The sequence below is a fragment of the Neolamprologus multifasciatus genome, chromosome 7, assembly GCF_963576455.1.
Source record: "Neolamprologus multifasciatus chromosome 7, fNeoMul1.2, whole genome shotgun sequence".
In the NCBI taxonomy this organism is placed as follows: Eukaryota; Metazoa; Chordata; class Actinopteri; order Cichliformes; family Cichlidae; genus Neolamprologus; species Neolamprologus multifasciatus.
The window spans coordinates 50928695-50953264 of NC_140445.1; the positions used below are offsets into that span (position 1 = coordinate 50928695).

At 44.0% G+C, this 24570-nt stretch overlaps 3 protein-coding genes across 6 annotated transcripts; 2 read left to right on the top strand and 1 right to left on the bottom strand.

Moving 5' to 3' along the window:
• Positions 1-1179: 1179 nt before the first annotated feature.
• On the top strand, positions 1180-10258 carry LOC146515283 (netrin-4-like). The gene is made up of 10 exons (XM_085165224.1): positions 1180-1595; positions 1723-2270; positions 3926-4198; positions 4970-5096; positions 5305-5493; positions 6128-6335; positions 6456-6568; positions 6716-6784; positions 7453-7626; positions 8040-10258. The coding sequence occupies exons 1-10, from the start codon at positions 1484-1486 to the stop codon at positions 8180-8182; spliced, it is 1956 nt and encodes a 651-aa protein (XP_085021350.1). The 5' UTR covers positions 1180-1483; the 3' UTR covers positions 8183-10258.
• On the bottom strand, positions 9798-15971 carry LOC146515284 (methionine aminopeptidase 2-like). Of its 2 annotated transcripts, none has more exons than XM_085165242.1 (11): positions 15817-15971; positions 14981-15123; positions 14704-14766; positions 14041-14143; positions 13564-13725; positions 13197-13378; positions 12859-12953; positions 12168-12264; positions 11961-12064; positions 10837-10952; positions 9798-10720 (listed from the first exon to the last, which is right to left on the bottom strand). In XM_085165242.1, the coding sequence occupies exons 1-11, from the start codon at positions 15948-15950 to the stop codon at positions 10468-10470; spliced, it is 1452 nt and encodes a 483-aa protein (XP_085021368.1). In that variant the 5' UTR covers positions 15951-15971; the 3' UTR covers positions 9798-10467. The 2 variants fall into 2 exon arrangements, with proteins under 2 accessions (XP_085021368.1, XP_085021367.1); XM_085165241.1 differs by having other exon boundaries at positions 14981-15094; positions 15806-15950.
• A 166-nt stretch (positions 15972-16137) lies between these two features.
• Positions 16138-24513, top strand: LOC146515285 (uncharacterized protein C3orf20-like). Of its 3 annotated transcripts, none has more exons than XM_085165220.1 (16): positions 16138-16697; positions 16778-16872; positions 16992-17419; positions 17740-17796; positions 17880-17979; positions 18797-19003; positions 19139-19288; positions 19438-19552; positions 20335-20460; positions 20820-20991; positions 21273-21492; positions 22212-22292; positions 22381-22738; positions 22864-22980; positions 23559-23701; positions 23860-24513. In XM_085165220.1, exons 1-16 carry the CDS (start codon positions 16641-16643, stop codon positions 23960-23962), a joined length of 2529 nt encoding a protein of 842 aa, XP_085021346.1. In that variant the 5' UTR covers positions 16138-16640; the 3' UTR covers positions 23963-24513. The 3 variants fall into 3 exon arrangements, with proteins under 3 accessions (XP_085021346.1, XP_085021347.1, XP_085021348.1); XM_085165221.1 differs by having other exon boundaries at positions 16141-16697; positions 17740-17778; XM_085165222.1 differs by having other exon boundaries at positions 16561-16697; positions 20850-20991.
• The last annotated feature ends 57 nt before the right edge of the window (positions 24514-24570 follow it).

Here is a 24570-nt window from a genome sequence, read left to right on the forward strand (position 1 = left end):
TCCAAAGTATCAAATGAGCACGATAAATCTGCTGCCTGCTTGTCACATTTTTTTCCCCTTCTTCTTTGAAATTACTCTTTTGACTCTCGGGGTCAAGTAACAACAAAAGCTAAAGAAAAAAAGGCATGCAACCGGATAATTATTTGGGTCAAGGGTTGCGTGACCCCCTCAGGTCTGGGGCTGCTGCCTGTCTGACAACTTCAGACAGATAAAGTGTGGTTAATGAGCTGCAGTTAGAAATAAGTGCTGATATGTAGCAGGAATGTAACACCTGTGTGGATTTTGAATGGAATTCTAAATCCTGCTTTAGGGAGGAAGGCACATTCATGGATGTTGTGTTGAGCAGATGATTCTTTATTTGTTTATTAGAAATAAAAAGAACCAAAAAATGGTTTCCGGCTACAAGTTTTGAGGAAAGCAGATGCGAAAATTACTTTTCTTTGTATTGCATGAAAGGACAAAAGTCTAGCGATAAAGTGCAAACTGCAGAAACAATTGTGTTACAGACACGACATGTTAACGCAAAGCTAGCAAAGAACCCAGACTGACATTAAATTGAGTGTCTGCCAATACCAGCCCAGCAGCCAGACCCTGATCGTCAATGGGTAACAAAGGAAGTGACGAACAATCAGACTTGCAGCACTGAAACCTCAGTTTCCACCTGTACATGTTTCTACAGCAGAATCACAGTCGGCCACTTCAAAGTGTCTTTTCAGATTTATATTGTCACCTTCCAAACTCTAAAAAGAAGCATAACTATAACTATCTAAATATCCCAACACTGGACTACACTGACCAGTCAGTGATGTCATGATGGCTACTCCCTTCTTTGATTTACAGTTTATAGTGCCACCTCATACCCTTCCCTTTAGCTACAGCCTTGGTGCCCTCTATCTCATTTTACTTGCTGTGTATTCTCTTTATAGGATAAGCTAATGCGTTTGCACTGAGGATCATTACAACCAATTTCATATTATAAAATTAAAAGTGAAAACAAAAAGAGCACACAAATAAAAAAAAAGGAAAGATTATTAGAACTGTGTTGGATGATTATTAAAAGTAAAAATAGAAGCCTGTATATTTCAGTATAATCACCTCACTTTATCATTTTTTCCAAAACTATCATCTTTAAAGCGTTTACGTCATAAGGTCTTCCCGGAATACTTTTGCTGTTTTCAGATTTTAGTGGGAGTGGGAGTGGTCTGGAAAAGACCAGAAGAGGGCGGTGCTAATCTCTTCATATTCCCAAATGTCAATGAAAACTCTCCACAGCAAAGTTGAATCCTGAGGGTGGAGTGGAAATAATTGAAGAATAATGCGTGCCGAGGATTGAGATGAACTAGTCCAAGCTAAGCCTGCAGAGGTTTTAAACACGACAAAAGACGGAATTACACTCAGCATTTCTAAATGTCTGTTGTAGCAGTTTTATAACAGGGAAAGAGAACGTTATTAGCAAATGGGCATCCTTAGATGAAGCACTTGAATGCGCCTTCTTGCCTTATTTTACCTTATGCAGACTTACAGCGCAGTCAGTATGAGGCTGTGGACTCTGCTGCTCATTTTCCCGGTGAGCGCATCCTCTCCTCTGTTAGCCGGTGAGTATGAACCTGCTTGGTGTTTCTTTTCAGTGTCATTTAAGAAAGTCGTTTAACTGGAGGAAAATGCTAGCTGGATCTCCAATTACTAATATCCCAAAAGTAAACACACACTTTCTCTCCCCAGTAACGTCTAAAGTCAGGGATCACCGCTGCTCTGGACGAGCCTGCAACCCCCGCATGGGCAACTTGGCCCTGGGTAGAGTGCTGAGCACTCGGTCGGTGTGCGGCTTCAACTCCTCGGAGCCCTTCTGCTTCTACAGACAGACCTCCGCCCCCCGCAGCAGCAGGGGGTCTTGCTCGGCGGCAACGTGCAGCCGGTGTAACTCTGCCATCCCCAGCCAGGAGCACCCTCCATCTGCCATGAGCGACTCCTCTTTCCGCCACCCTGACACCTGGTGGCAATCTGCGGAGGGGGTAAAGGAGGAGACGCTCCAGCTGGATCTGGAGACGGAGTTCCTCTTTACCCATTTGATCCTGGTGTTCCGCTCCCCACGCCCTGCTGCCATGGTGCTGGAGCGCTCCCAGGACCGTGGAGGCACATGGAAGACCCTCAGATATTTTGCCAGAAACTGCGACGAGACGTTTGGCCTGGTGGAGGGGTCACCAGTTGGCGAGGGTGGTGCAACTTGCACCTCCAAGTATTCAGGAGCTTATCCTTGTAGCAGAGGAGAGGTGAGTGTTGTCCTGAAATCTGAGTGATGTGCTTATGGAATTATGGAACTTTTCGGATTTACATATCTAATCAAACAAGTCATCTGAAGTCGAATCATTTTGAAATAAGCCTTGAAAAGGGGAGAAGAGTGATGTACTGTAGCTCAGACAGAGATCTGGAGGGCAGCTCTGGAGTGTCATTTCTGAGATATGACAGTGATCACATCAGTGCTGCCAGACATCCCAGCACTTCACAGCAACTGCTTCACCTTTGTGGTTTATTTATTGGCAGTTTATTAGCTGCTATCACACAAACTACCAACCAAAACAGTTGACCAAGCTTTGTAAACTAATCTCCCTCTCATGGGCCGTGCCTTCAAGGCCTCAAGCTGCTGTGATATGCACAGCTACAATATCAGAGTTCATTTTGACACTTTTTTTTTTTACACACACAAGCCATATGCTGCCTTACGACCAGCTATGGTTCATTCACAGATCGACTCTCGCTGGACAGAGTAAAGATTTGTTTTGCTCTAAATTTGCCTAAGAACACGTTGGGAGGTTCTGGTTGGATAACACAATGAATATACGGCTGATCTCATAATTGCAGTGCATTTGCCTGAAGTGTGTGTGTGTGTTGCCAGTATGTGAGCTCTGCTTCTCATCCTTTATAATTAGCGTCCCTTCTTCTGCTAACACCCAAAGAAGCCCTGAAATGTTAATTGTTGAAATTAATATTTAGAGTCAACCTTGTTTTTTGTTGTTGTTTGTTTTCGGTAAAGAGATGAAGTAAAACGTGCTCCTTATAAATCAGCCTTTTCAGATTGCACATCAGATTCTGTATATTTACCAAGTGCGTGGTGCCACAGTGTTGCACAACCATTCTGACACAGCAACAAGTCTCTCTCATGCTCATGATTTGTACAAACCTCAGCAAAGTAATCACTCCCTCATTTTCAGCTTCATATTTCTATTCTTCAGGTTCTCTAGAGTTCTCATTGTCTCATGCTGGGCCTCGGTACGAACCCTCAGTTTGTTTGCTGTCCTTTAGTTCCACTCCCTCAAATGGTTTCTGCAAGCGTGCCCCTTGCAAACAGATGGTTTAAACAGCAGGTGACTGTGTGGGTTTTGAAGGAAAAGTGACATTGTGAAGTGACAAAATTCAAGTATGCTTCCAGAAAAATATATAATTCACTTCCAGTTGGCTCAACATGTTTAAAAATAATCTATATGGGCTAATGTGCATGCAGGGAAGGCCATTTGGAGAGGATATTGCAGTATATAGTGTATTTTATACACAGACTTGGTCCATAGATATTAAAAGTGAATGTTTTGAGTCTGTGATAACTTCCTTCTCCTCTGTGTAACTCACAGTTTTCATCCCTGTTCTTAGAATTCAGAGGCGGGCTGAGATTATTTGTCTAAACAATCAACATTTAACAAAATGTAACGAGGGAGAAGAAGGACCATACACTGACGTTCACATTTAAGCTACTCGTGTATTGCTGTAACAGCAGCTGTAGCACAAGCGTGTGAGGAAATCCAGGCTGGTGCCTGCTTTTAGAAACGTAATTTATGTTTTGTCGTGATCCGTCAGTGCATCTAAGATTGTTTTTTTTAATACTTGTTAGAGAGGTTTTTGGAGGTTTTCACATGTGCTGCCCTTCGTCCTCCAGGTGATCTACCGAGCCTTGTCGCCCTGGCACTCAGTGGATCCCTATGGCCCGGCTGCTCAGGACCAGCTCATGGTCACCAACCTGAGAGTCCGTCTGCTGCAGAATCAGCCGTGCCCCTGCCAGGCCAAGCATCCTGGTGCCTCTGCCCTCCCCACGGATCATTACGCCATCTATGATTTTATAGTCAAAGGCAGCTGCCTTTGCAATGGACACGCCGACCACTGCGAACCGGCCAGTGCCCACCTTTCCGGCACACAGAACATCAGCAACATGGTGAGCACTCATTGAGCTTGAGTTTGTGAAACGGTTTGCAGGTACATGACAACCCACTAACAAAAATGCCCCGTTGTGAGAATGTACTCAAATGTTGTGTCACGTTGAAATCTGCCGATGCCCCCAGTTTGTCTCGAGGTTTGTGATGTGGTTTGGGTTTGGGGTTTTGTTCCCACCACTCCCTCGTTACCCAGCTGTGTGCTGGTATGTGCTGCTGAAGTGGAGGGCTGCAGTGAAGACTGAATATTAAGCCACAGCTTTACCTACCATTACAGGGATTTAAGGGGGTGGAAACCTTAATTATGGTATTCGGCCTAATACTTTAACAGCCCATAGTCTCAGTCATGTTATTCTCTTAACTGTAAGTGGAGAATAGAAACAATAGTTTATTTCCAACACAGCCTAAGAGGTGTAGACATGTTGCACAGTGTGTAAACACTGTCAGCGTGCATTTAGATGCCACTATGTTGCAATACTTAAGAAGGAGGTTGGTTATAAGTACATTAGGTGCTTATTACAATGTGCATGGTTGTTTATGTGCAGCATCAATTTTAGAAAATGGATCAACAATGAGTCCAAAATACACATTTATTTAAAATGGCTATTATTGTGTATAATTAACTATAAACAGCTAAATTAACAATTTCAAATTGGTCACATGACACATAAAGTCATAACTGATCTCTAAGCGATGTTCCTTTAGTGCATGCAGATACAATAAAACGCTCAATAACTGTTAAATTTTCTCTGTCTGGTGCGTCTGTCCGGCAGGTCCACGGCAAGTGTGCCTGCAGACATAACACGGCCGGCGACCACTGCGAGCGCTGCGCACCTCTCTACAACGATCAACCCTGGCAGGCCGCCAACGGCATCACGGGGACGGCGCACGAGTGTCAGAGTGAGTGATGGGGCGAGAGAGTGAGGTGCAGCGTCGGACACGCGGCTCGTTGGCTTATCGGGAAAATTAATTTAGCGTCATAAATCACACGCACACCTTTTAGATGCTGATGCACTGCTTAAAGAGTGTCACTGGGGTTCAAAGTTGAGCTGATTAAAGCGTGACACTTGAATGTTTCTTTTCTTTTCCCATGCTCGTCTGAACAAAGAGTGCAAGTGTAACAGCCACGGCAGGAGCTGTCACTTCAGTCGAGGGCTGTGGCTCGCAACGGGGCGACGGCGTGGCGGGGTGTGCGACGACTGCCGCCACAACACGGAGGGCCGTCACTGCCAGAGCTGTAAGAAGGGCTTTTACAGAGATCCCAGCCGACCAAAAATGGCACCTGACTCCTGCAAAGGTAAGACCCCACAGTGTGTCTTTGTTTTTTGGCCTTAAACCAAAACTTTAAACTCTATTTGGAGCAACGCCAGCTGAAAAGTCCAACTAAGAGTTGCAGAATTTGCTATTCGGAGGGTTTTGATTTTTCTTTTTTTACCCTCTGGATTAAAGCACATTGATCTCCTTGATAAGGGGATTTTGCTCCAGCACCTTCCTAAGTCACTGATGAGACACTAAGCAGACTTCCAGCCCGCTCCTTAACAGGAGTCTTTGTAATTCTTGCTTAAGTTGCATTCGAGGTTTCAGAGTGTGGCTGTAATTGCAAACAGAGGAGGAATTTCTCCATGTTTTTCCCCTTTGTTGCCCTTCCATCCTTCCAAGCATTCTGCAACATTCTTTCTTACACAAACTAGAAATGAAAAAAAAATTCAATCTGTCATGTCAACGAGCCTTCAGACAGCAAGCCGAGGGAGTCTTTCACTGTTTGTTTTTGCTGCATCTGCTCAAAGCACACTGACTACATAACATACTTCCGACTTGTCGCTTGTAACGAGTGGAATGATAAAATACATTTGCCTTGTGCAAATTCAGAAGTGTTTGCTACAGAGATGTTAACACACAGTTCTCTTGTTCTGTCACTCTCTCCTGCATAGCCTGTTCTTGCCACCCTGTCGGCTCAGTCCACTCAGGTGGCAGCACTCTCTGCAACCCTAACACCGGGGAGTGCACTTGTAAGCTCGGTGTCGGAGGCTCCTACTGTGACAGCTGCATGACGGGATACTGGGGACTTAATGAATACGGCTGCCGTCCGTGTGACTGCACGGGGGACTGTGACCCCTACACTGGTGACTGCATTTCTGGGTAAGAGCCAAGACTCAACCCTATGTATTAATGGAAATAAATCAGGTGATTTATGCTGGGGAGTTTGAGAGCATACTGGGTTATTAACTGGCTCTGACTGGTTTTACCTCTGCGGCACAGCTCAGATGTGGAGGTCTTCTATACAGCCAGTGGCCACATGGGACACAGCAGCAAATATAGTGAGACGGCACTCTTTAGGGTAGAGGAGCTTTTCTCTGCACTGCACCACTCCGGTGAGTCACAGGTCACATCACGCCAAACACTCTGCGTGCTCATCGGCCCACATAGATGCAAATAAGGCTGCTTTCATCTAACAATCTATACTTCACGGTGAAATTATGTGTATTAATCTTGTTATCTGTTTGACTTTCATTTTCCAGAGAAATGTGAATGCATAGAGGTAACACTTGGCAACCCTAAACTCTTCTGTGCTGCAGAGTTTGACTATGGTAAAATTTTTTTTACATTTATTGTAAACCATGAGAGTCAATCTTAACAATCCGAATGATTTATAATGAAATGCTTGATGTCTTGAGGCCAGGATAGGGTTAGGGTCTCATATTTTAAATCACTTTTGCACATCACCTGTGGACAGTGTCAAAATAATCAGGTCCTGTCTCACAGGGAGCACACAACAGGACAAAGTCCGCTTCAGACGCGCTCTCCTGACTTGAAGTGATCAGTTTGGGTTAGGTGAGGCTGCTACCTGGAAAGAATGTGCAGAAGGCAGGACATAAGACACCCAATGGCTCAGGGGGGAATTCACTAGATAATTACCTTCACCTTTGACGCAAGACACCATGCAAATCAGTAAAATTGGACATCGTGTGGACTTTGTCTACGGAGCTAGCAGGTTAAACATTTCATGATTATGTCACATCTGACTGACCACAGGTACCACCCCATATCTTAAATTACATGCCTTAAAAAGAACATATTTTCATAAATGTGAGGAAATGTTCCTTCAGAACCAAAAACACATTAGAAAATTCTAATTAGAGCCTTATTAGAACTACTATTAGTCAACACTTATATTCTAAACGATCAGAATGTTTCTCACATGGTTATTATTTGTTTACTTCTTTTGGTCTAAATCGCTGTTTTCTTGCCTCGGCAGTACTGGTGGCAAAGGTGATGTCAGCCCACGACAAAGGCTCTCACGCAGAGGTGAAGGTCAAGGTCAAGAAGGTGTTGTATCAGAACCCTCAGGTGAAGATCCAGAGGGGAAGTGTTACCCTTTACCCAGAGTCCTGGACCACCCACGGCTGTACATGCCCCATCCTCAACCCAGGTCAGCTGCAGCCGGCTCCAATGAGAAACTTTATTGCTCACGATGCAGAAGTGTATTATTAGTCGACTCTTGAGTGCACAAGAGTGCCGGCTTTGTGCAGAGTGAAAGATCCCTGTCGCCTCTCACAGAGGCTTTGAGTGAGTGCCAACATCCTAGCATTACTCATTTAAATTGGACATTTACAACTAAAAGATTAGACACACTTCTCTGTTATGAGACTATTTCACGTCTAACACTCCACAATAATCGCTTCTGCTAAGCTAGCCAGGGAAGCGCAGTATTTAACTTGTTATAGCTAAATGATGTACATTTCCATAGTCATTTTTTTTCTCTTTCTTCTTTACCCTGCTGTAGTGGCATTCTCAGCAGATCTGAAATACATCATTGCTTTTTTTCCCCCTTCTCCACTATAGGATCTGAGTATGTGGTGGCTGGTCATGAAGACTGGAGGAAAGGCCGACTTATTGTTAACACCAAGAGCTTTGTTAAACCTTGGAAGGCAAGCCTCGGACGCAAACTCCTCCACATCCTCAGAAAACACTGCGGCCACTGGTAGGGAACTGCCGAGAAGTGCAGTGGACGGAGCTGGCAGCAGGACTGTCTGAATTAGGCCTCACTTGGACATGAAAGTGAAACCGCTGCCTATTTCTTTTATTTTTTTTCCCATGGTCCATGGTCTCAGAACAAAAGGGGGGGAAAGCTATAGGACTGAGGTTGTGAACCTGTGATAAAAATAAGCATGTGAGAGCAGATACCTTCCAGACTACAGTCACTGTAGGATCAAAGAGAACAAAGCAGACGGTAAAAACCTTCATCCACACAAAGCTGTCTGAATTGTATTCCTGTTATGCTGTGCCTCAGCTCATAAAACTTTCAAGATTATTTATAAAGCAGCAAGAAGTACATATAAAATACTCAATTATACTTCATTTCCTGGCTCGATTTCCTCGCTGTCGGAGCTCACGAGCCAAAAAACTGTCGCGTCCTGCTGTATCCACTTTATGGAAGACTGTTTACTTTGAAATTTCGCAAAGGCACAGACTGAATGATCCTTGTCGTCACACAGATATTGCCGATAAATCATGAATGAGTAAACATCAGGCAGCGTGTGTGGAAGAGTACATATGCTAGATGTCCTTGGTGGTGAGTCTGGGACTGTGCAGGTCAGAACAAGTAACTCTGGGATGAAGGGAGAGGATGAAAAAACATTAAAGGAATCAGACGGCTTAAATCTGAGCAGCTCCACTTTACTCTGGGCCACTCGCCCCCCTGCTGACTGATGAGAACAAAACCCTCTCTGCATACAACAGGCTAAAACATTGGGATTTGTTTGCTCTTATAGCCGGCTCGCTACGAAAGGATTTTACCTTCTTTGGAAGACCTGCTTCCACATGAGGGGGATTCGCTTGACAAGACCTCTCTTAAGTCAGCCCTGCAGGAGGCGGTGCGTGTTTGGGTGTTGCAAATGCTCTCTGAACATATGCTTCTCTTTTTGGCCTGTGACTCCTGCTGCCTCAAAATAAATATGTATTAAAAGCCTGGGTATTAATGGACATCACAGTGTATCAGATCCAGAGTCCACAAGCCACTTTAGAGCCAGCCCCCGGTTAAGAATAGGCCTGGTCTGCTGACTCCAAGGAGAAAGGACAAACTGTATGAGGGGACATGATGCATTCCTCAGCCATAGTATCACCACCCATGCCCTTGTCTGAAAGACTTTGCCAAAATAAGAGAAATGGGCTGGAAATTTTCTTTTAGAGGACAAGGTGGTGATTTTTTTTTTTTTTTTTTTTTTTTAGGGTGAATGAATGTGCTCTGTTGTCATCGTGATGCTTGCAACGCTGTTTCTGTGTCCTGTCCGTTCTGTTTCATCTAAACTGCATAAACTAAACATCAGTGTGCTCATTCTTAATGCTTCTGGGAAAAATCGGTTTCATTCCTCGGTCACATTATGCAGAAGCACCAGGCTATGAATAAACAGCCTGATGTGCCTTACTGCATCATCTTCACCAGCAGAGCTGGCTGACTGATATTTAACCCATGTTTGAATACCGCCCTCCGTTGGTTAAAAGAGAGAAATACACATGTACGTGGTTAAAGTTTGACATCATTTGACATTTTTGCTTACTAGCTAAGAAAAGAGGGAGCAATATAAGTGGAAACAATAAACATTCACTGTTGTAATGTTTACTTTTGGTCAAATTCTTTCTTAAGACGGAGGTTTTTCCTCAGGTTTCAGCACTGCAGCACAGCCTGCATTAGGTTTTGGAGTAGTCTTCCTAATAAACTGTAAAACTGCTGTGTATTGGTGATGTCTCTAGAGCTGCCAGAGAACTCCATGAACTTGAATGCAGCATTGGATGCAAGATTTATAACAATTTATTTCTTATAAAACTGCCTCAAATTAAAATAAAGCAAAGAAATGTAGAAGTATAAATATTTGATAGCAGTTCCGTTTTCCTCACATGAGCTTAACAAGGCAATAAAGCACAGCATGTTCAGGCACCTAAACCTCCTTTTTTTTTTGCACAATTCTTTTGCATAAATCTCTTTTGCATATTACCTAAAAGCAGCACATCAAAAAAAAAAAAAGCTAAAACGACAACGCTGAATCAGTTAAAGATATGCCCTTTTTACTATTGGCTTGATCCTTTGGAGAGAGAGAAAAAAATGAAACAAAACTATCTAAGCTAACTTCATGAGAGTCTTTTTTTTTTTTGCTAAAACAATTATCTAAAGGTATTCAAGCACTGGAAATTTAGGTCAGAGAAATATTGCATATTTGCTGTCAGTCTGAAGAAGTCTGTCGTCTCCTGGTTCGTTGTGGATTTTGGCGCATGCTTAGTAGTCGTCGCCCCGGCTCACCACCTCTTTGCATGTGGGCCTGAGTAGGATGGTGTGCTCATACTGGGCGGTGTAGCTGCCCTTGATGTCGCAGAGAGGTGGGTACGGGTCTATGATGCCAAGGTCGCACAGATTCTTCAACGCCATGAGGTACTTGCTCTCTCCCAGGCGGTCCAGCCAGCGGCGGCAGAATGCCAGAGTGCCAAAATTCTCATTGATCACGTTCAGCAGATGTTTAGCCCTCGGAAGTCTGCGGTGTTGGTGGCAGCACGGAAATAGAGGTGAGAGAAACGTGACAAACTGGAGATTGAAGAAAGCCACCATATAAAAACATAAAGCACGAGGCGATGAGGTGAAAACAGAAACCTTATTGGCACGTGTCCCACGTTGAAGTTTTTCATGTAATGCGAGCACTCCATGTCATCGTGGACAGCGCCTCTTCCAGTGCTGCCAAATGTCTCGATGGCATAAGCTTCACCTTCCTGAGAAGCAGCAAAAAAAGCAAAAAGAGACGAGGACTTTAAAGTGCAGAAATGAAAGACTGTTACAGCAGGGCAGGTGTCATTGAGCACTCATAGGACAAAAGCACTTTAGAGGGAGGAGGGGAGGCTGAGAGCAAATTTAACAAAAACCTCAAGTTGTCAGCCGATGACATATTCGTGTGGAGTCTATTAAAGGGCGGTAGTGCTCTTTTCAGCTGTTGATTGGTCGGATCTCACTGGCACTTTGCGTCTCTATCAGCACGTGACTGCTGTCGGAGTCCCCCGTGGTACGAGCTGATAGCACTGAGACGCCCTTTCTCGCTGCACCGATAATCAGTCAAAGTGCTAGCAGTCCCTGCGGCACACCCAGCTGCCACTCTCTGATCACAAAGAGGGTAATTGCCCTTTTACACCAACACACTTTAGCTAAAAATACAATGCACAAAGCTGCCACATCAGCATCAACCCCTCCTCAACTCTCCTGGAACCATCAGGTGAAAGGCTTGACGCAGCAACTTGCCAATTAAAATGCCCACTTCTGTCCAAGAAAAAAAAACCCAGCCATGCACCACAGCTGTGCAGCCAGGCACAGGCTCACTTTAGTTCCCTGCATAATGCGAAGCCGTCTTTCTCCTTGGCCCCGTTAATGAACTCTTGATGCCCACGATTGAAACGAGTGGCTGGTGTTCTAACACGTGTTGCTACTCGATGGGGCCGCTAATTCCATTAAAAAGTGTAATTAAGGTGCTTAGGAGGGTGACCGAGAAGCTGTTAAAGCGGCGAATTGGAACATTTCTCCAGACCCCGTCGTAACCCTAACCAGCCACATGTTCATCCAGTTGCACTTAAGAATTAAAAAGGGTCCATTTGCATTCACGCAAGGTCAGTCAGGTGGAAAAGGTTTAATTTCAAACGCTTTAGTAAAAAAAAAAAAAAGAGGTTTGCGTTTTTTTAATTTGGGCCCCACAGTCTAATCCACGTGTAATCTGTGGTAAATGGTGTACAAACCTCCATCCTTGTGGCTTCTCCACCTTTTACGATAGGGACCGTCTTCCCTGAGTGTATCCTGTATTGTCCAATAGAGTGGCCGTTGAGATTCCTTACCGGCTTCACTGTCAAGAGAGCGGCACACAGAGGGTTTCATAAACAGGAAGCAGCTCTAAGCCTCGTTCATGATTAAAAAGGATGAAGCATGGCATCATTTTTTTTTTTTACCTTGATATGTTTTCCCATCTATCTCCACTTCGTAAGACTCCATCACCTCCTGAATGGTCTCGCCAACATCGCACAGGCGCACATCAATTCCGGCGAACTGGGACAGATGAGAGTTTGCACACACACGTCAGTAAATAACACGCCATCCATCGCACACTGAAGGTCTGGAGAGTAAGAATCATATCCCACTTCTTTTTTTTTTCTGATTTTTGAGGGGGAACTAACTCTGAATAAGTGAATCGTATACTGACAGCCTTAATATATCCAGTTTGAGCATCATCAGGTAACATCAGGTACCAAAGTAGTCACATTTAAGTGAGATATCATCTTTTTCCAGCCACATGTTTAATAAAAAATATAAACTATCGTTTTTTTGCGTTATGCGCTGTTCAGTTGCTGTATATCCATGCATTTCTATTTTACACTTGATTGCTTTTATGCTTTCTCACTATAAGATTACATCAGATATTAACTGTGTGTCCCCTGCAGTTGGCAGGAATTCAACAGCGTGCACTTTTTATGTCACCCTGAATTATTACACGCCACTGTACGTTATGATTTGTGCCGTTATTTCAGAGTTATCGTCACCCCATATGAATTATAACCTAAACTGTGATCTGGTTTGATGATTCTCGTTTCTTTTCACAAGTCTTTGCGTAAGCACGGTGCATGGGAGGACGGGCCCCATTACCCTGATGCCAGTGTTGGTTGCGTCTCTCACAGCCTCCAGCAGTCGGTCGTACTTTGGATTGAAAGTGACGGTGAAGGCACAGTCTATTATTCGACCTGAAAATACCAAACAGTTTGGTTGGGGCCGGCAGCGGCTAATTATTTTCATTTTTTTACACTTTTTTTTGCAGAAATATTCAGCATGTATTCATCCAGAAAAAGAGGACGTTAATTAACTTATGAGAACAGTTTATTCCAGGCGGCCAAAATCATAAGGCAATCATCATTCCACCGTGCCAAATGGGGAATGGGAGACCGTAACTTGAAAAAGCACTTAAAAAGTTATTAGCGAGCTCTCACCGTTGATGTGCGTTCCAAAGTCAATTTTGCAGACGTCGTCGTAGCGCAGCACAGTCGGGTCTCCGGCGTTTGGGGTGTAGTGGGCTGCGCAGTGGTTGATGGAGCAGCCTGTGGGGAAAGCCAGGCCCGCCTTTAGCCCATCTTCTTTGATAAGCCGCCTGGAGCAGTCTTCCAGCTTCTCACTGACAGAAGCAGAAAGAAACACAAAGAGGCAGCAGATGTTAGAGAGAAGCCAGGTAAAACATTCAGAGGAGAAAATGAGGAACAGATGAGAGCAGATCCTCCCTTTCTTTCAAGGTCTTAATCACATTCTCATCTTCTCAGACCATATCAATAACTCTCAAAGACAAATCAGCGTGTTTCTCACCAGATCTCTATCATGGTCATCCCTGGTTTGATCCAGCTCATGACATACGCACGGACCTGCCGGTGTGCCTCGGCCGCTTGCCTGAAATCATTCCACATTTCCTCGTTAGCCCTGTCCAGGGCCCGCTTCTCCTCGCTGGTGGTCCGCCACGCTGCGCTGCGCCTGGGGGTGGGTGCAGGGGAGCACCACGGAGAGGAGGCACTCATTATTTTCTCATTATACAAATGTTTGTAATGAAGCTATGACACATGCTCCCTGAAAAAAAAAAACACTGCACAGGTGAAAACAGTGTTGATATTTTTAACTGCAGCAAAATATACTAAAAAAAAAGAGAATGGATTTACATTTTTACTGGAACGAAACACGATCAATTAGTATATTATAGCCTGTATGGATTGGCGGAAAGTGGGACCTAAGTTAAATGTAGGAATGCCACATAACGGAAGACGGAAGGAACAACGTAGAGGTCACACACACCCGTCTTTTGATGGGGGATATTCACACTCCTCTCCCTTTGGAAAGTCTCCGTTGGGATACAGCTCACAAATAGGGACTGAGGGAGGGTCAGTCTGTCCCTTCACTGTGGCCCAGATAGAGAAAAGGCGGAGCAGAGGAAAAAGCAGCAGGAGAGGGGAAATAAAACACGTTAACAAGTTATGAGCCCTTGTGCTCATGACATTGATATTTTGACTTTAAGAGAACAATGCCTGGCATTCTGGTACAGCATGAGAATTACAGTGCTGGGGAAGTCATTCATATCGTCCTGTCTGAACAACATGCAGTTTTGTCCGACACGTGCAGGATCACTCGTGCATTGTGCAATACTGACGACTAATGACATGGATTTAAAAAAAGACAAACTGCTGTTGTGCTCTGTTTGCAATCATCTGGTGTTCCAAAGCGTTTTCAACGCGGTGACGTCTGTTTTCGAATACACGCCGATGCTCAAACACAACCGCAAAGCTTTTACTGAACGATCTTTCAGTGCTATCAACATATACTACATATCTGCTTAATATCTTAAGTGTGTGTATGTGTTTGCTTTTTAAATGAACAAACAATAAGAAAAATCCTCTTGCTGAGTAAAGAATTGAAATTCTTGGTGCATTTTGGTGCGCTACGGGAAAAAAAATAGCTTACATCCTTTCTTCTTCTTCTTCTTCCTCTTCTTTTTTCCAGCTGAGTTCTCTCCCTCGTCCCCATCTGTTGAAAGCATCATTAGTTTCAATACAGTTTGCAAAGTGAGAAATATCGACAGGCGTTTGGGCACAATTCCCGGAGTGCTACTGAAAATCAAATATCACATTGCAGATATGATCAGCTGAATTTCACAGTGCACTTTGTGGGACTTGAAGTCCAGCAGCATGACCGCTGCAGACAATGATGCTGATAGTGGGCGGCTGTAATAAGAAGATACCTTCTTCTCCATCCTCGGCCCTTTCTTTGTCCTCCAGCGTTTGCTGTTCCAACTGTTTTGTCACATCACCAACACCTCCGGCGTCTCCATCCCCCTCAGCCTCGCTTGTCCCTGCTGCAAAGTCACACAGTGCCGTGCATGCATGTGCAGGTGAACATGCACGTGCATACACATACACAGAGGGAGTAAATTATCTGTGGTTCGGAGTCCATTCAAGAAAGTGCATCTACCATGATCTGAACTTGGCAGGATGTGTGAATAATTTCTTGCCTTGAGAAGTCAGTATCCTCAAGGGCATATGCAGCTTGCAGCATTATGACATTTAGCCCTTCATAGACAGAGCTGTGAGGACCACGCTTGACTTAGGGCAGCTTCAGCAACTTAACCTTTTGGGATTTTACTGCTTCCCACATGATGAAGCAGTAATGCTGCAACTGGCAACATGTCATCTTATTGCACTAAAACTGTGGGTCTATTACATAATTTCACGCAGATTATGTGGAGAATTATAGGATCAAACATATTTAATCTGGGCAAGTTACATTTATTCCCCTCATATCTTCAAGTGACAGCTTCCAATCCATTTTTGACGTTACGTTTCATTTTCGGAGTCTGTCCCGTTTCCAGATGAGCGCCCTCAGCTCCAGCAGCAGCCGCTGAGAGTTGGGACATCTGGACAGGAATACCCTCTGACAGGTTGAAAAAGTCTCCTGCCCAGTACACTTAATGCTCTGCACAACACCGAGCAGTAAGGGGAACATTTTTTTTTTTTTTTTGCGCTATTTTCTTTGAAAGGATTCTCTAACCGCAAAATGTGCTCCTTACCCGGCGCTGTGGTCCTGCTCCTCTTCTTCTTTCTTCTTTTTTTCTTTACCGATTCCGAGGCGTCCGCTTCTTCTCTTTCCTCATTCAAGTCATCCCCATTAAGAAGTTGAGGCTCCACTTCAGCCTGGAACTGTAGCTCCGCCATGATCAGCGGCTAAGAGACGAAGTGACGCATAAGCTGCTGGGAGCCTCCAGTGGTCAAAGCAGAAAAGTGTGCTGGAGGGAGCTTCAGCCAATAACGAGCTATTAGACGATCTCTATGCAACAACTTAACCAGAACAGAAGAAGACGATCCTCCTGTGCGCCAAGCAGCAAAAAAAAAAAAAAAAAGTTTCAATCGTCATCAGATTTTTAGAGTTACATTGTTTGGACTCACAGTTCCTGTGATGCTCAGATGTATGTGACAGTCCTGTCCCGGTGTGTGGCCTTTAAAAGCTGCACTGTGCTGGACTCATCACTTTCTCCGACCGTCCAGCGGCTGAGTTTCAGGTTACCTGGCAGCCCAGCGCACACCTGACTGCTGCAGCTCCTCAGTATCAACCTGCGCGCCCTTTCTTTCTCTTTGTGCGTCCACATTGCCAAACGCTCGACACCTTATCTGTTATTGAGAGTAACGTACTGTTGTTTGCACTGTCACAGATTCAATTTGATGCCCAGAGTCGATCATTAACGTGCGTAACGCGAGAAGTGCGTATCCAAGCAACAAGGCGAGAACATGAACGGAGAGGGGGGGTATTTGCTGGAGTGAAATGTTTGCACTTTTTCTCAGCTAGGTTACTTTTGCTTTGCTGCAAAGAGATACAGTGTGGGGGGATTTCTCCCTTTGTAACGGGAAATGAGTTCTTCTGGTGGAACAGAAGGCAGACGGGGGCCCTTTTATTTCTTTGATCAGGTGAGGTGAGGATGCGTTTTGCTGACTGTGTAGTTTAAAAGAAAGAGCACAACTTTTACCGTCCACTTGCCTCTCTGCAGCCAGCAGGACGAAATCGAGTTAAAGGAGAGCGAGGAAACATTTTACATTTGAGTGTGTTAAATGAAGGAGCACAATTCGAGGGCAGGATACGAAGGTAGGCTAATTAGAGGCTTGCACATTCTGACAGAGATGATCTTCTGTGAGAGCATCCGAAAAAGAAGGAGGAGAAGGAAACGTGGTTTACTGTAAATAAACTGTCTTATTTTCTCATAGTAATCTAGAGGAGAACGGGGGAAGGAAGGAAGAAGGCGATAAACCTGGCACATCGTCTGCTTTAACCCTGAACGGTTCGATCGAGGCATACAAGCAAGCAGCGCCTCAGTTATTAAATGAATTGGCTCGCCTGCTTTGGCAGCATAGGTGGGCTGATGAGAGGCGTCTTCCTCACGGGGTTGTAAATATTCTGAACTGCTCCTGGCACGATCTGACTGCAGGGGCGCTGCGTTCAAATCCCAAACTGACTGACAAGCTACCGAAGTCTGTGGGCTCCCCGAAGCTGCAGCAACCTCCCCGCCAAGTGTCAGCCAGCGGCCGGGAGGAAACGGCAGAGGAGAACCCGTGCGCAGGAAGTGCTGGTTTCACAGGGAGAAAGTCGCGAGTCAAACTAAACCCACATGTGTGCGAGCAAAGATGCAGTAGAGGTAAAAGAAATAATTTCAGGCACATTTCTGTGACAAGGGAAGATAACATACCAGGAAGGTATCCATCTAATCCCCCCACCCCCCATTGGACCTTTCCAACAGCCCATACTTGTTCAGTCTTCTTCTTTTGTGAGGCATGTAGAAACTGAGATGTAGCTCTTGTTTTTTGTTTTTGTTTGTTTGTTTGTTTTGTTTGTTTTCTTTTTGCAGTTTCTCTGAGCATTGCACACTCTGAGTTTGGAGTTAATTTACGTGAAATTGTTTGGAAATTGTATTATAATCCTTCTAAGACTAAATTTCACATTCTTGCTCTTAAACAGCTCGCAGCTCCACAGCAGCCACTCCCTCCATCTCATCCAGTAAGTGTAAACATGCAGGTATGACATGCAGCTGCAGCACTGCGTAGATGACTCTGTCACTGCCTCTGTTGCCTCCGCCGTGTCGTGTGTTTTGTGTGCAGGTTTGATCGCTCAGCCTAATCAGGCCTCCAGTGATGTGCCTAACAGGATCAGTTTGTATCAGTGGGTGGTGGAGAGACTGCAGGGAGCAAAAAATCCAGAGTGAGTTGTCAGCGTCTGTTTCTGCATTAATAGCATTTGCATTTCCAAATGATCAGATCATGTTGGTCAGCTGATGAAATGCAGATGATGAATCCATTTTGATTGAATTTCAGGCTATTGATAAATATTTTACATTTGGTCATCAGTTACTGAAATCCTTATCTGGTTAAAGCAATATAATCCAGTACTTTCACATGCATTGTTTAATATACATTAAGGTCCATAGGCTTTTAGACAGTGACACACTTATTTGTAATTTTGCCTCTGTACACAACACAGGGGATCTGAAATCAAACAGTCAATATGTGGTTGAAGTGCTGACTTTTAGTTTTATTTCAAAGGGTTTGACAAAGGTTTCACATAAACTGTTTGGAAACAATGGACATTTTTATACAGTCTACCATTGTCAGACGCTGAAAGGTAATTAGACAATTGACTGGCAGTAGTTTGATGGTCAAATGAGGTCGATTCCCTCTATATCTCATGACTAATTGGGCAGATAAAAGATCTGGAGTTGATTTCAAATGATGCAATTGCATTTGGTAGTTTTTAATTTAAATATTCAATATGAGGTCCAAAGAAAAGTCAGTGAAAACGAAGGCCATCAGAAGATGGGGGAAAAAACAAACCTATCAGAGACAGAACAAAAACTTTTGGAGTAGCAAAATCAACAAATTTTAACAACACCAAAAGATGACGGCTTATTTCCATGGTTCAAAAAAAACCTTCACAACATCTAACCCAGTCAAGAACACTCACACGAAAAGTCACATTTGTCCAAAAACTTTTACACTTAACCGTATTTTTTTTAACGTAGAAAACTGCCAACAACTGAGCTGGATCCAAACGAACAGCTTATCCTCCGTCACTATGGGGATACGAAGGCTAACGTGACACGCAGGAGAAGAAAGGACCACCCTTCCTCTTTAGTCAACGGGATGCCACAGATACCAGAAGTGAAACAGCAGGATCCTGCCCGGCAAAAACTGCACTACAGGATCAACGATGGCTCCTCATTCATATAGTATCATCTTTTTCTCATCATGTTTATTCATAAAGATTTCAATTTTAATGAGTGTCCAGAATTAAAGGCAGATTTGGGCATATGGAAAATGTGTCACTGCTGCTGACCTTATGACCTGTAATTGTGGCCCCTCAGTTACCCATCTGGTTGCATGGCAGTGTGCCAGAGTCACTCAGGCCTGCCCTGCGGAGGCTTCTATACCAATGTGTTCACTGACAGCAAGTTTCCCACCATCCTCGCGACTATTACAGCATTTGGGCGCGGGGCCGTCACGCATCCTCTCAGGTGAGTGCATGCCAGGTGACTTCCATTCTTTTCATATATTTTTTTCTTACTGAAAAATATGAAGTAACATGTAAAAATACACGTATAACAAAATTCTGTTGCACATGCTTTGCCTGTTTGTTTTAAATCTTTTGTAACTGTTAATGCAGCTCGGCAGTCACAGCACTGTGGGACCAGAACGGTGGATTCGTGTGCGATATTTACGGAAACAAAAGGAAGGAGTGGAGTTGGAAGACATATCACAGGGAAAAGATTGCAATACAGGTGGGGTCTACGAATTAATCTCCTCTCGATGTTGTTGTTGCTATTCTCTCATCAATAAACTGAAAAATTCAGAGCAAAAGTAGCCAGAGACACACAGGAGGAACTGGCAGTACCGAATAAGCTAATCACAATAGTTAAGGACTGCACTGCCACAGTGTGTACTTATATTTCTGGGGAGGCAGCTGATTGATTTTTTTAAATTGAATTTCAATGAAATAATAAAATCACTTTATGCAGCACTCTTCATTTTGTTCATGCAAGAATGTTTTTACAGCTGAAAAACCTTTAAAAAATTACTAAGTTGAAAATAAATATGAATTTTTTAGCAAACTACTAAATGATTTTTGGTCCCTGTGGTTTTTGCCTTTGGAATTACATATGCTAAATCATATGTAATGGTACTATAACCACAAGAGACTTGGAAAAAAAATCATAAAAATATGATGGGGGAGTTTTGTTGTCAATGTTATACATTAGGGTTCAGGATATATAATCGACTCTCATGCACATCAGCTCACTTTGTAGGGTTTCAGTGGGGTTTGCGGTTACCATGTAGCTACGGTGTAGATTTCCTACTGAAGCATAAATCCCAGCAACACTAATTGTCTCTGACAGGACGCAGAGATTCATATTTTATTGTCTGCGGGGTTTGTTTTTGCTTCAGATTGGATCGTTTCAGGCGACGCAGACAGGAGAACTTGCTAACTCTTTATGCCACTTTGCTGTTCTTTAGGGTTTTCATTTTCTAATAACCGATAAAAGTGTTTGCTTGTCTCCTGCAGATTTCTGATCACGTGTCTGTGAGTCTGTTCAGCGGTACGTCCGCAGTGCTCACCTTCAGGTGTGAAAATGAAACTGCCCAGCTTCCGCTTTCTGCTCTGCCTCACCTTAATCAGCCAAAGGAAACAGTAAGATTACATTGTTTTTCACCTTGATATTGAGGAAGCTAAAATATTTCTCTGTAATATCAGTTCTGCATTAGCAGCCTTATTTGAAGATTCAGGAAACGTTTATCTCTGATGCTGCTCAAGACCTCCTGTATCCCCCACTGACACACGTAAGACACTTTTAATGATCAGATGATTGTGTCTGAGTGGAAAAGTGACACTGAGTGAATCAAACAGCTGATTAGATAAAGAGGAACAGTTAGCTTTAATAGCCACCAGTGCGTTTGTGCACAAATAGCCGGCGGTTACTGTGTATAGAGCAGCTAGCTAAATGCTTTACATAACATAATCTACCATGCGCACATAATGTTGTGTGGCAGAAGTCGGTGTGCTCTCGGGATGCTCTCCAGATGGTGAGAGAAGGGAAGAGGCAGGAGGAGTCGTCAGCACACTGGAAAAGAGGAGGTCATCCTAGCGGGACACTGATGAGGCTTCAGCAAAGAGTACACAAAACCGTGGAAGATTGGTTGGACTGTTATCGTGTGGCTGTCGGTACTTACACGCTCACAGCTTCCAAACATAGCCTCTCTAGCTTCTCTGACATTCACCCTGTTCTTCCCACATGTGTTAAAACTGCAACAGCTGGTTGTAACATCAAGAAAACCTGACCTGGTCGGAGCTGCTTGGAATAGTTCAATGAAGCAAAAAGTTACAGGATCACTTCATCCTGCAAACTCGACATTATTGAATAGTTCCATGAGGATCTTGTTCACGGTCATCTGTGCAACTCTGTATCTGTGTGCATTTCTGAGCGACCTCTTCCTCTCCTTCAGGTATCAAGTGTCCTGGCTCAAAGCTGATGCCAGATGCCCCACCGAGGACCAGGCCGAGAAAAGAGGCACAGTCAGCTGCTCTGCCCTCTGTGAAGCTACCTGAACGAGTAAATGCTAACCCTGTCCAGCCGGAGGATAGCAGAGATGAGTTTCGGGAGCTTCACGGACACCTGTCGCCATCAGCCGAAAGAGCGCCGGACTTTCCCGTTGTGCTGCCTAGGTGCACGCTAAAGCCATTTCCACACACAAACTACGAACAATGTTATGTTAGGAGGATCAGGTTAGGACATTTTCTGACATTTTCAGGAGATTTTGCTCTTCAGTCGATTTCCAAAACTGCTAGAAACAGGACACATGGCACTCGATGGTGCTCTGTAAATTCACTGTAAATTCACCTTCGCTACTCTCACAGAGATGAAATTAAACATTACACAGTCTTCACCCTGATGATGTAGCAGTTTGAAAAACATTTAATGAGTTGGACATTTTCCTCCTGACATACAGCTCCGCTGGGCGACATTTAGAAGGGCTCAGTGCTCCAGTGGATGTGTGAAAATGATGTGACATACAGCGGTATCTGGATGTTTCTACTCTGGATAACTTAACCAAGTAAACACACTAAAGAGAATTTATATATATTATTTATTTATCCAGGTAAAAGTCTCATTGAGATTTTAAAATATGTATTTTTCATGATGGACTTAGCCGAGAGGCCAGCGGGGACAAAAATGACTCCGCTGTTTTACAGTGTATGGATTACCTGCTCAACCAGCGAGTTATAACGGCACCTGCTTTAGTTATTCTTGAGCTGCAGTAACAGAAATACATTGCGGAGCAGTTTCAGTGCTTCACTTGTGCTACACCTGCACTAGATCTTTGCTGCATTGTTGAAAGGCACACTAAAGCACAGTTTAACTTTTTTGACCTGTTTGTTGTCAGGACACCTAAAAAGCCTTTAAAGAAGGAACGTGGATTCACGCAGCTAGGACCTCTTCGGATTTACGGGAGCATCAAACCAGAGTAAGACCAGACGCTCTAGTTTGATGAAAAAAGTCAATTGCTACATGTTTTACTAGCCTTATAAAACATCAGATTCCCTGTCTCGCAGGTCAGTTTTTCTTCCAAATAATCCCGAATTGCAGATGTCCGCCGTCACCCACCTTCCTGCTGTGGCACCGTTCCCCCCCTCTGTCCCCCTCACAGTGTGCCCGGATCTACTCAGAGCGGCACTGCTGGGGGAAGGGCAGCGGAGGAGCTGCTGCTGCAGCACTAAACTAATGCCGGTAGTGACAGACCTTGAGTATGATGCTCTCATTATGGGCCAGCCGCCACAGAGTCAACAGATCCTTGTTGTGTGTGTGACTTGTCCACGTCAGCCTGTCGACACGCACGCAACGCCCGGCCAGGACTCGCTGGAGTATCTTTACAGGAGGAAGAACAAACACAGAACATCGCCTTGCACTCAGGTGTGAATCTAGGCAAAATAAGAGTTATGTTAGTGATACTGAGGCACATTTTCAAGGATAAAAACAGTGTTGCTTAGAGCCAGTCGGATTCAGTAACAGGTTGATTTTTTTTTCTTAAAATCCAGTGTCAGATGGACTCTTTTCGTGTGGTGAGGTATGAAATAGAAATGGAGAATCCCTGCTACGAATCCAAGAACATCCTGCTGCGCCAGCGACACAGAGCTGCTCCCGGCACGGTCCTGGTCAGTAAACCTACTGCAGACTTGTCCAAAAGCTGCATGCTATGCAAAGTGCACGCCTTCATGGTCCCCACTGGGTGGCAGCAACAAGCACCCCTCCACTGCTTATGTGCTGATGTTTGGACATCATGCTATGCTGATGTCCAAACATTCGTGTAAAAGTATTAAAAGTATTAAAAGTAAGAAATACAAAAGGGAGCTCTAATGACAACTGCTTCAGTGACGTTTGCTAACGTCCTTCACTCTGTAAATCAAACATAAAGGTCTGAGTTATAGTCACATGACACACTGTCACCACTTAAATAATGTAGGTCAGCAGGCCCTACTCAGAAACTCTGAAAGCACATACATACAAATAACAGGATGTGGTGTCGCATCAACGCCAATCTGTGTTGAAATCTAAAACTTAAAAATAACCTCATGATGTATGACCTTTGTTGTGAAATGTTTTTGTAAACCACTTCTCTGCAGAAAACATTTTTACATGTGGGGAGGGTAAAAATAACTGCGGTGGGGGACTGCAGAGGCGTTTTCTTCCACTTTCAGATGTGTAAAGTACTTTTTATATGCTCATGTGATAGATGTATATCAGAGGGAAGCTACTGTTCATGGGCTACATATGCAGCGATCACAGCTTCTCAGCCAGGGTCCTTGAAAAGCAAATCTCCAGAAGCAGAAGAGACTACAGATTAGGTCTGATTCTCCCGTCAGACTACAAGTTCAGGTATTACTCCACAATCCCCTCTGATTTGATGTCCTGTAAGCCAATGAATCAAACCGGTTATTGCATACTGGAACACATCACCACAGAACCACAAATAACAGAAGTTGGCTTTCTAAAGCTGAACACTTTACTGGTGTTCTTCCAATCTTTGCACACAGTGATTCTGTGAACTCTCCTGCGGCTGCAGACACAGCACTAACCCGAGGCGACGACATCACACCGAGTCCTTCACAGAAAAGGGAAACGGCGAAGGCAATGTAAAATTGTCATCAACATTTACGTGAAATTTGGACGGATTTCTCTGTGGAATAAAAAAATGAAACTGAAACATAACATGACGCTTGAGTCCTTATTTATCTTATCAATTAAGTCTTCACTTTCACTTCTTTGAGATATGTAACTCCTCTGCAGGGACGGGAATCACACTGCATCATTCCAGCAACAGACCAAAACGCCCTCCAGTATTCCCTTGTCTTGTCACACACTCGATATTCCTCCATGAAATAAAACATGGATCAGGGGCAAGAGATCTGCCACAAGTTCCTGGATTCAGTGAGTTTCGACTTGGCCAAATAAACATGGCAAAAAGCAACAACTAATCCATTATTTATATTCAATCCTTCATATTATTCACCAAGTCAAGCTGTCAGTCATCTGACTTTCTTTGTGACTTCCTGTAAAAACAAAAAAACTAAATGCAGAATCAACCTGCTGACACAAGGAAGGAACTGATGGGAAATATATATATATTTTTCAAGTATTTCTTCCTCTGCGTAAAATATGTGTTACAAAGGAGCTGCTGGCTTCCTGGCATAGTTTTGGCTTCTTAGTCATACCATTAATAATAGAAAAGATGATGTAGGAGGAAA

Bases quoted from the DNA above. Each gene is read 5' to 3' on its own strand.
- LOC146515283 (XM_085165224.1), top strand. From the start codon at position 1,484: ATGCGCCTTCTTGCCTTATTTTACCTTATGCAGACTTACAGCGCAGTC. The intron at 4,199-4,969 runs GTGAGCACTCAT...TCTGTCCGGCAG, and splicing joins CACAGAACATCAGCAACATG to GTCCACGGCAAGTGTGCCTG. The intron at 6,569-6,715 runs GTGAGTCACAGG...TTCATTTTCCAG, and splicing joins CTCTGCACTGCACCACTCCG to AGAAATGTGAATGCATAGAG.
- LOC146515284 (XM_085165242.1), bottom strand. From the start codon at position 15,950: ATGGCGGAGCTACAGTTCCAGGCTGAAGTGGAGCCTCAACTTCTTAAT. The intron at 14,144-14,703 runs GTAAGCTATTTT...TCTGGGCCACAG, and splicing joins GAAGAAGAAGAAGAAAGGAT to TGAAGGGACAGACTGACCCT. The intron at 12,065-12,167 runs GTAAAAAAAAAA...CTCTCTTGACAG, and splicing joins AGATGGGAAAACATATCAAG to TGAAGCCGGTAAGGAATCTC.
- LOC146515285 (XM_085165220.1), top strand. From the start codon at position 16,641: ATGAGTTCTTCTGGTGGAACAGAAGGCAGACGGGGGCCCTTTTATTTC. The intron at 17,420-17,739 runs GTAAAAGAAATA...GCTCTTAAACAG, and splicing joins CGAGCAAAGATGCAGTAGAG to CTCGCAGCTCCACAGCAGCC. The intron at 20,992-21,272 runs GTACTTACACGC...CCTCTCCTTCAG, and splicing joins CTGTTATCGTGTGGCTGTCG to GTATCAAGTGTCCTGGCTCA.